Consider the following 10,989-nt stretch of genomic DNA (forward strand, 5'->3'; position numbering starts at 1 on the left):
ATCCGAGACTATTCGAAAATAGTCAAAGCCTTGAATGATCTTACCGGCGGCTATCCACCTTATCGGAAGGGTAAAAAAACATCTAGCCCTGGAGGGTACTTCAACCCCAAAGAGCCCTTTAATGAGCGGTGGACGCCGGAATGCCAAAAGGCATTTGATATGATCATTGAAAAACTCACCTCCGCACCTGTCCTTGGTTATGCTGACCCAAAACTACCATACGTGCTCCACACAGATGCCAGCACTTCAGGTCTAGGGGCTGCCCTGTACCAGGAACAGGATGGGGAGATGCGAGTCATCGCTTATGCGAGCAGAGGTCTTTCATCCAGTGAAAAGCGATACCCCGCCCATAAGCTTGAATTTCTAGCTCTTAAGTGGTCGATCGTGGAGAAATTTCATGACTATCTCTACGGAAACGCATTCACTGTCATAACGGACAACAATCCCCTGACATATGTTCTGAACTCAGCCAAACTAGACGCTGCCAGTTATCGCTGGCTAGCTGCCCTTTCCACTTTCGATTTCAACATTAAGTACCGTGCTGGGAAGAGCAACCAGGACGCTGACGGCCTTTCTAGACGGCCACATGACAGTATGGCTGATGACCATGAATCTCTTGAAGAGAAGGGGCAAATCAAAAGGTTCACTTCACACCATCTTTCTTTGTCTCCCGACCAACAAGACTTACCTGTGGAAGCAGTCGCAGTCTTGTGTCAACACCGTCTTCTAACCGAGATAGACGATGACCTACCTTCCATCACCCTGATGCGATTCCAGACACCTATGCGACTGATGATGTGTTAGGTTGTTCTACCATACCAACCTACAGTCCGGAAGAACTCAGAGAACATCAAAGATCTGACCCGATCATTGCACAGGTTGTCCAAGTTTTGGAGGGCGGAGATGAGGCCAACCTCGTTCCCGACTCCCTAGAGCTCAAGCTGATGCTCAAGGAAAGGAAAAGGTTGGAGATGAGAAATGGTCTTTTGTACAGAACACGTCAATCAGGAGATGATGTGACTTACCAGTTCGTTGCCCCCAAGTCTCTTTGTGCTTCCATTCTCAAGTCCTTACATGAGGATATGGGACACATGGGTTTGGAAAGGACCCTGGACTTGGTTAGAACAAGGTTCTATTGGTCGAAAATGGCCGCAGATGTGGAGAAAAAGATAAAGTCATGCGGGCGTTGTGTCAGGAGGAAGACGCAACCAGAAAGATCGGCACCTCTTGTGAACATCCATACAACTCGCCCCATGGAATTGGTATGCATTGACTACTTGTCCCTAGAGCCGGACAGTCACAATACTAAAGACATCTTGGTCATCACAGACCATTTTACCAAATACGCGGTTGCCATACCGACAAAAGACCAGAAGGCTACGACGGTCGCCAAAACCCTTTGGGAGCAGTTCTTCGTGCACTACGGCTTTCCTGAGCGGCTGCTAAGTGATCAGGGCAGGGATTTCGAGTCCCAACTCATCAAAGAAATCTGCGCCCTTGCAGGCATCACAAAGGTGCGCACAACGCCCTATCACCCAAGAGGAAACCCCGTAGAGAGGTTTAATCGAACCCTGTTAGGCATGTTGGGAACCTTAAAGGACAAAGAGAAAAGTCATTGGTGAGATTTTGTAAAACCACTTGCCCATGCCTATAACTGCACCAAGAACGATGTCACAGGCTTCAGTCCATACGAATTGATGTTTGGGTGTCGACCTCGATTACCTGTGGACATTGCCTTCTGCTTACCTGTGAAAGATGGATCTCCCAAATCCCATTCTCAGTATGTAAAACACCTGAAAGCACGCCTCGAGGAGAGTTATCAGATTGCCACCAGGAACTCACAAAAGGTTGCTGACCGGAACAAACGCCGGTTCGACAAGGCAGTGCGAGAGTCGACACTAGAGCAAGGAGATCAAGTGTTAGTGAAAAATCTGAGGTTCCGGGGTAAACACAAGCTTGCAGACAGGTGGGAGTCCACTGTGTACAAGGTTCTGGGAAAAGTGGGAGACCTACCTGTGTACAAAGTACAGTCCGTCAATGGTGATGGTCCCATCCGAACTCTACATAGGGACCTGCTGCTTTCTTGTGGTGACCTATCTGAAGCGGAGGAAACTGAACCAGTCAAACCTAAGGTCCGCAGACCAAGGACTCAGCAGAGTCACCCTCAACTCTTAGAGGAACTCTCAGAATCTGAGGACGACTTGTTCATCTACCCTGCCCAGTCCTCTTTTGCTCCTGAAGAAGGGTTCATGCATGTGTGTGAAATTCCGAAGAGGCAGCAACCCAATGCAAATCCAGAAGATGGAGGCTTGCTGGCCATGCCATCCGGTTCCTTGACCTCCCAGCCTCGGGATGGTCTTGAAGACAGCGATCCCCCGGCTGAACCTGTCGAAACACCTCCTGAGTTGGTAGAAGGAGAGGGGCCTGAGGTCATGGTTGAGTGGCCCTCTGCTGGAGAGGATAGTACACAAACGGACGTGACCAAAGAAAATGAACTGGATATGACAAACGAAACGGATGTGACCAACCAACTGGATAAGACAAACGAAACGGATGTGACCAACAAACCGGATATGACGAATGACACGGATATGGCAAATGGAAAGGAACCGAACATGACAAATGAAACTTATGAGGAGGAGAACCCTGCACGTGGAGGAACTATGGAGGTTCTAAACGATGCTGAGCCAAACCGCACTCAGGCATCTGAAACGTCTGACAAACAAACTGGAAGTGAAACTGTGACAGATAGAAACACAAATGACTCCACACGGAGGTCAGAAAGGTCACGACAACCCCCTGACCGTTTTCACTACATCCAGTTGGGGAAACCTTGGATGTCTTTTGCACAGAGTGTTTTACAGAGCTTTAACCAAGCACTAAACACCATTAGTAACTATGATAGCCCCCATATGAACCAGAGATCAGCTCATGAAGGGACTCATGCAGATTCAAGAGGGGAGGGTGTAACCCACATGGATACCAGACCCATGTATGTCAATTAGAGAGAGTTTACCGAGCCCCACCACAAGGTGGCGCGTTAGCCCTGCATTCATGGTCACGACCACAGAGCGCGTGCTCGTCCTGAGCCACACCCGAGACGTTGACCGTGAGTGCCACTCGTTGAGTGAGCTGACGAACCTGGGAGAGAGCTTTTTGTGTAGAGAGAGAGAGAGCGGAGCTGCTTCAGTCGTGTAAGCCTCTGTTGAACTCCGATTGTTTTTTTGCTAGATCAGATATTGATCAGTATTCTGAACCTTTGGTGGTTCAGTGGCGAGCCAGGCGATTGACAGCAGACGGAGATCGGGATCCACTCCGAAGACCAAAGACATCTACTCACTTTCCTTTGATACAGATAAGAACGTTCACCATAAAACCTACCCGGGTAGTAGAACGTACACAGGGTTAAAACCCCATCTTCTGATATAGAAGAAAGGACACTTTTCTTTGAACTTTATTTTATTTTTTATTTTATTGAAAGAGCTCTATTTTTGTTTGTTCCTAATTCACTGCACTGCAAAATAAGAATTGTTGGCAAGGCAATAAATGATCACTGTTCAACTTCCAGTAAGAGTCCAGATTTCTGAACCTAGGGGAATGTGGGTTGCTTTCTTCCATCAGGGTTAAAGGCGCTACATATGTTTGATAGTTATACATTTATTTTTCAACATGACTGATTTATTAAGACCATGCACTTTCACATTTACATTGTAGTTTGGGGCTTGACTGGGACCATTACGGACTTTAGTCACAATTGGCCCATGGTTAATGTTCTGTCTGTGCTTGTTTAGTTTTTTTAAGCTAGGGAGCAGAGAGCACACTCGTCACGGACAGGGCTCATATTCCCCACCACAGTCTTTGAGTAGATTAAGAAACACATTCTGTTTGTCTATTGTATAACTAGAAGGAAGTTTCAGTAAAGCCACGCTAACAGTGTGATTTATGTGAATTTAAAAATAAATCAGAAAGAACTTATAAATGCTAATGACATGTTAACTGACTCAGTGATATTTAAAAGACAGCTGATATTTACGGGACCTCTGTGAAATATTGATATGCCCTACAAACAAACACACACACACACACACACACAATTATATATTGAGCATTAACATGAATGATCCTGAAATAATTCTCCACATGAATTTACTCAGTAACAGAAACAGAGCAGTTTTGTGATATTATTTTATGGATATTTACAGATGTTTTTATTTAAATGTGTGTAAAGCAAAACTTTCACGTTATACCAGACATTAAAAAACATAAGGCTAAAGTGCCCTTGAAAATAAGTTGTACAAAACTTCCCTTTGTTTAAACTAGAATTAACAGATTGTTTTTAATTGCTTTTTTTTTTAATTTGTGTGTACATGCTAGTTTAATCGTCTAGTATGTGGGACTGGTTTGAGTGGCTGTGAGGAGAGTTTGACATTTCGACATGATTTCTACACTTTCACAGGCTGTTTGAGGGGTGAAGACCTGCTCTTATATCTGCATGTTCAGCGGTCGGATCTCGTCCACTCTGTTGCGGTGCAGCTGGAAGGCGGGGGCGACCCAGCGGCCACACGAACACTGATCCCCACACCAGTTGAAAGAGCCCAGCTTAGAGCTACATTTAGGACACAGCAGCTACACACATAAAAACACACACAGGGAGAGAGAGAAGAGAAACTGCAAACGGTCAGTATCACTTGATTGATCGGTGACGTCACGTTAGCTCGTCACTCCAGCTTCTGTTGCCTGCTCGTCTTCACCTGAGCTAACAGGCCAATCCCTGTCTCTGATCACGACCTGAGTCTGGGGAGAGGGTTTCACTCACATATGTATGGAAGCCAATTTCCACCACTATGATGAAGAAAAAAAAATATATCCTGTATCTCATTGTTATGACTTTGTCTTATTTTTATTAATTAGTTTCTCATTATTATGTCTGCTACTACTGACTGCTACTCTGACCGCAGCAGAGCAGGGAAGCCATGGTTGAGAGACTGCGGTCAAGCCAGCCGCTTCTTGTGTTTGCATTGTCCAAACAGCCGACTGTTGTTTCTCACATGGAATTGATTTAACATTTACGATAATCGTTGTGAAGCGACGAACAGATCACAAAACCAACTGGGACATGTGGATCTGTGGATCCACGCCCTCAAAGGATATTCTAGTAAGTTCTTCAGGGTGAAGACTTAGTTTTAGGAGTGTGAGTGTGAGTGTGTGTGTGTGTGTGTGTGAGAAAGTGTACCTGTCCATCCATCACCCCAATTAAAGCTTGTTCCATCCACTGCACTGGTTCAATGAAGTAAGATGTACACTGGACGTCTCCTAGACAACACATTTTATTTCTTTATTACAACTTCCCCGTGTGACACCATTAAGTGAAAAACTGACTTACATTGATTTACAATATCATTTTTCAAATATTATTGTTATATTTAGTATTTTGACAGTTTGGACTCTGCTCAGGTTGACATTCACTTTTAGACTGGGTAAACAGAGCCTCTGATGCTTCCACATGAGTCACTGTTGTTTCTTTTCTGAGGCAACGTTCACACTGGTTTATCTTCTTTTTTAAACGTATTTGTGCGGTCATTAATGTAAACTATCTCAGTCCTAGCTGCTTATCAGAAACAACTTCCATCCATATCAACATGCACATCACATGACGATCAACTGGTCGTTGTGTGTGTGGGGGTCAACTGAACGCAGAGGGTTGCTTAGATACAGAAGATACCATGAACACTGAAAAGTAAGCAACCCTTGTAATGAGTTAAACGTGTTGCATTCACTGCTGGAGGTTGACACTGTTTGTTCCTTCTAGAGGAGGGTGAAGTGATGGGGCCGTGACGAATACATAATAATTCATCTGATGAAAGTGTCTTGCAACTCTAGTAGTGGTTAACGTAGCCATGAGCTACGGCCAAATTCAGTAGACTTCCCACAGCTCCCTCTCCAGATTTGTTTGCACGTTGACTAATCAGCACGATTTGAAGAAACCTAAACAACAGTCCTGGATTTCTCATGAGTGTGTTTTCTTCTTCTATTTCTAAGTGGAGTCATGGATGTTTATTTGCTAATTGAAATCTTAACGTGGAAACTCACACTGAACACTAAAATGTGTGCATCGTGTCTATGTGTTCAGATATGACATCACAGCCACTGCTGCTGCTGCTTGGTTTTCAGACCACCTCCGTGCTCCTGTCCCTTCCACCTCATGCTGTCTGTCTACCTCTGAGTGTATCAACAGGTGTTATCTTACCAGTGAGGTTACTGAACCTCTTGTGAGCAAAGGCTGACGCTCCTTGTCCTACTGGGTGACTGAGAATACTGGAGCCACGGAACAGAGTTCGTCTGCAGAGGAGAGAGCTGGAGTCAGGCTGTGCATTTCCCATAATATTAAATTATTCCTTTTAACACGCTGCAGTGGTTTTCATTCATCATCTAGACTGTGTCAGCTCGAAACATGTTAATTTATCCACCACAGTTTCATAATGAATCTCCTTTATTTTTTTTTCTACATTAATCATAATGACATTAAGAAATCTTCCTGGTGATGCCATGAAATTGGGAGTTATGATCAATAACATGTAACATTTATGTGGAGGCATCACAGACGCTAATGACAGCAGAGAGTCACACAACCTCATAGTTTCAGCTGCAGTTGTGGCAAAAATTTAGTTCTCTCCCTCTCTCTCTCTCTTTCACTCTGAATCTGTTGCGCATGAGTGACCTTCATGCACATGCTTCTCCATTACAGCCATAGTTTAGAATAATTCTGTGAGAAATGCTGTAGTGATGACAAATGAAATCTGAAGCCCTTATTTTCACCCTAATAATTCAGGAAGAAAATGACAAATACAGTAGTTTTTTATTTAAGGTCTTTAAATATTCCTAAACAACATGAATCCCCTTCATTATAAAACCTCCCCACATTCAGCCACTGTATAAATGTTTGCACTTGTCACCTGCATTTCCTGCAGCGATAGGACACTTCAGAGGAGTTGGAATGGGCAGGATCAACGGCAAACAACTCCCTGGGAACTTGCTGCAACTCTAAAAAAACAAACAAACAAACAAAATCACAAATATACACACCCACAGTTAAAAAACAATGCACATTTTCAACAATCAAATAATGATGAAAGATAATGTGTGCGTTTACCAGGGAACTTCTCAGTGATCTTGCTCAGTCTGTATTGTTTGTACAGAGGACTGGAGGCGTCCACTTCACACTTCATGGCCTCATAAAGATACAACTGCTCCTCAAAACCACTGTTGACCCTGAAATACATCAGCCGCTGTCAATGTCCCCATCTGCTTCTTATAATAATGACATGTCCAACCATTCTGTCAATTCTATCATAAAAACTCTCTTCACCCAAGTTATTTGATCACTTAAAGGCTGAAAGTGAAAAAACAGACAACAGAAAAACTTTCAGGCCACATTAAAACCATTACGTTCTAATACGATCTCTGTCAAGACGAAAGTTTTAGCCAGAGTAGTTATGAAGAAACAGTTACACAATACAAAATACTATGAATAAAAAACACCAATGGCAAAAAGTAAGAGCTGGGATTTTCTTTTCCTGGACCAACCACAAAGTGGAGCTGCTACTGACAGTAGCTGTTAAAAGGATTTGCATTCAACTCTGATAATCAAATGGTGACTAACAACACTCACACAAGCAAATGTACAGAAGGTGATTTGTAGAGTAGTGTGGATGAAACATCAGTGATTTAAGCTAATTAATGAGATAGTGCTGACACACAGAAACACACACTTACTGTACATCCTGTTTGACACTCTTCAGTCTGTGATAAGCCTCTATGAAGCCCAGCTGGTGTCTCTTCATTAGATAAGCAGTCACAATGGTGGCACTGCGACTTCGACCAGCCTGACTGAGACACACACACACACAGTCAAAGGCCTTGTTGGTTTTTTGTTTACCATACAGCAGGGTTTTCAAAGTTTGAGGCTGTGAGCCTCCCCTATCACAAAGTTTGGAAAAAGGCACTTACTCACCCCACACTAGTTTAAATGCCTAGTTTCGCTTAATTTCTGGGTGGATAGAGAAATAAATATTGTTTGCTTGACAAAACTTGGGACTTCATATAATATGACAAAGCTTTTGTCTGAGGGTCTTTTTTAATACATTTCTAACTCTGAGAAAGTGTTGGAAACAGTAAAATATCCCAAAGCTACTGTATCTCTGAACTTAAGGAGATCACACACATTCAGGCAGTTCTATTTCATCTCCTTTTGATAACTAGTGATAGATAATGTATTATTATTTCACTTCCATTCACTGAGCATTACCAGAAAATGGTTGAAAACATCTGCCATGCAGCATGGCTTTCATATTTATCAAACTAATTCATAACTGTATAAGAAAGTGACTGGTACGCTTACTTAAGTACATTTTAAAAGCAGGACTTTTCCTTATAATGGAGTATTTTAATTCAATTCCCTAAAACGTTTGTGGTGTGGACATATTTTATTGATATTTGTTAACATATGTCACCACAAAAAACTCTGGCTAGAAATAGATCAAGGAATACAAAAATACATTATTGAGTAAAAACCAACAGAGCCAAACTTTAGGTCTTCCGGTTGACCTCTGACCCTTACCAGTGAACAATGACAGTCCCACCTCCAACCACAGCCTCCTGAATGAACAGGAAGCAGTCGTCCAGGTGACTCAGGAGGTCAGAGGTCACCTCGTCTAAAACATTGACCCACTTCATGCGGAAGGCACCATCAGCTGGAAGCTGAGGGGTGGGGTCGACAGAGTCCACAGACAGGACATGAGTGACAGCAGCATTAGCCAGTGCCTGCCTGTCATTGAGGTCAGCCGCGGTGCCAATGTACAGACCGGGGTCCACCAGGATCATGACTGCAAAGAGAGACAAAGAGAGCTCACATCTGTCTGTTCTTACCAGGAGCAAACGTGTAGATTTGTTGTAAATCACATCCCTCATGATTGTTTTCAGAAGTATGACCACAAACGTCTATGTATCTAAAAGACTGGATACAACAAACCTGAGAGGAAAGATGGTCTAGTTTTCTTCCTACGTGTCTGTGTTGATTCATTGTGTGATTGTGTTTCAATTTTGTTAAAGATTTTTGCTTCAAAAATGTGTGAGTTAATCATTGAAAGAGAAAAATCACCCTTTTTTCTGTCAGTACAAGAAAATATTATCAGTGCTTATTTCCTTGATTTTGAATTGATAAATGAAGTTATTGTATATATATATTTTTTCACTTTTATCTCTTTCTAGTTATAACGCACATTTCATACAAGGGGGTCAAAGCAGTATGCTGAAAAGGGACATTTTAAATAACACAGAGACTAAAAATAATAGTAGAGGCAAAGAGGCAAAGAGGTTAAAAGAAATCATACGGATAGCAACAATAATACTAGCTAAACTTGAGTTAGCACTGCTACTGAACACACTGCTGCTTGTCCATGAGGGTAACGCTAGTTAGTTCACCTCGTTAGCGTAGCTTAGCCTCCGTCTCGGTTGTTTCAGTTCTTCCTGTTAAACTTATTATATTTACTTATTTTAAAAGAAACTGTAAACAAGTCCTATACAGTTACATAAAGAGATAAAGTAGACGTCTATCACTGTTGCACTTAGTTCGTCTTGTAAAAAGTCCGACAGGAAACAAAGCTGTGCGAACGTCCGTTCCCTCCTTATATAAAAGTTTACCTCATTAACAGTTTTACAGCATATTCTGGAGCTGAATGGTATTTTCTGCTTCTGCAAATATTAAAATCACATCCTATAACATTTGATATTAACATTAGTTTGCTATATATTCATATAATCTATCAATAGCCCCAAATAATGCTATTTTCTAACCTTGTGTTGTTTCAGTCTGTACCTTTCACCTGAATAAAGGTTCTTTTTTTTCTGTTGCATCCCTGTAATTTGAAAATCTCTCACCGGCATCTCAAACACAAACAGCCTGCATTCAGTTTAGCAGGATTGTGGGATTTTTGTAATAATGGTAATAAGGATAATAAGGATTATGAAGGGTAAGGATTCAGATAAACTATTCTACTTAATGTTAATTTGTGTGTGTGTTTTCTACGTAATTGATTTAAATGACCCTGAGTTTGAGGCCTGTGTTTTGATAACCTGTGTTTATGTTGTGTGTGTCTGAGACATGTTATTTCAGTACAGCTCTTGTTAAAGAATGTTTTATTATACAGTGCAGAATTCACAGCTGCATAGCTGTGAATGAGGAGGAACAGTATGATGACAGACTGATGTTTGTGTTATTGACCTCGTCCAGTTTGTATAAGATGTATATTCCCTTACAACTGTAACTATGTGTAACTATGCATTTCTAGTTGTTATAGTTAAAATGTTTCCTTCTGATGGGAATGGGATTTTTTGTGCCATTTTGAATTTGCATCAAGATCAATTAACTATTCTCTAAGAGATAGTTGAACATTTTTTTAAATATACTTAATCCGGAAATTCTAGTAAAAAACACTTGAAAAACAAGCTTCAGCTCTTAAACTACTGGCTTAAAGTTGATAAATTGCAAATTTTGCTTCCACATTTAGTTCCCAGATGTGCATTTTTTTGTAACCAAACACCATCTTATCACCATTCAGCTGCCAAAATACTCTGAACATTGTCATCAACAGCTCCAACGTAGCTTTACAACAGAAAAGGAAACAACGTTTTACCTCCATTTCAATAAATTCCAGACCTTAACATAGGCTGTTGAGAGATAATATTGATTGCTTCATCTCTGAGTGGTCATACTGTTTTGGCTCATTAGTGCAAGAAGTAACTTCTACTGGAAATAAACATTTATAAAAGTTTTCTTGCCAGTTGTGTTGTAGGTTAAACACATAAAAGACATTCTCCATCAATTAATAAAAAATTGTATAATATATTTTAGTCTATAAAATAGCAAAAAATCCTCATCACAATTTCCCATAACCCAAGCCAACATCTTAAAGATGTATTTCATTCTAGCAA

The 10,989-nt window shown here is 41.6% G+C and overlaps 1 protein-coding gene across 2 annotated transcripts; it reads right to left on the minus strand.

Moving 5' to 3' along the window:
* Nucleotides 1-3,441: 3,441 nt before the first annotated feature.
* dusp12 (dual specificity phosphatase 12) lies at nt 3,442-9,640 on the minus strand. 2 transcript variants are annotated; one of them, XM_053437829.1, is made up of 8 exons: nt 9,481-9,640; nt 8,618-8,882; nt 7,774-7,887; nt 7,151-7,269; nt 6,954-7,041; nt 6,248-6,339; nt 5,234-5,313; nt 3,442-4,626 (listed from the first exon to the last, which is right to left on the minus strand). In XM_053437829.1, exons 2-8 carry the CDS (start codon nt 8,878-8,880, stop codon nt 4,483-4,485), a joined length of 900 nt encoding a protein of 299 aa, XP_053293804.1. In that variant the 5' UTR covers nt 8,881-8,882; nt 9,481-9,640; the 3' UTR covers nt 3,442-4,482. The 2 variants fall into 2 exon arrangements, with proteins under 2 accessions (XP_053293804.1, XP_053293805.1); XM_053437830.1 differs by lacking the exon at nt 3,442-4,626 and adding an exon at nt 4,696-4,794.
* Between the last annotated feature and the right edge of the window lie 1,349 nt (nt 9,641-10,989).

This window comes from Pleuronectes platessa, chromosome 13 (genome assembly GCF_947347685.1).
Source record: "Pleuronectes platessa chromosome 13, fPlePla1.1, whole genome shotgun sequence".
Taxonomy (NCBI): Eukaryota; Metazoa; Chordata; class Actinopteri; order Pleuronectiformes; family Pleuronectidae; genus Pleuronectes; species Pleuronectes platessa.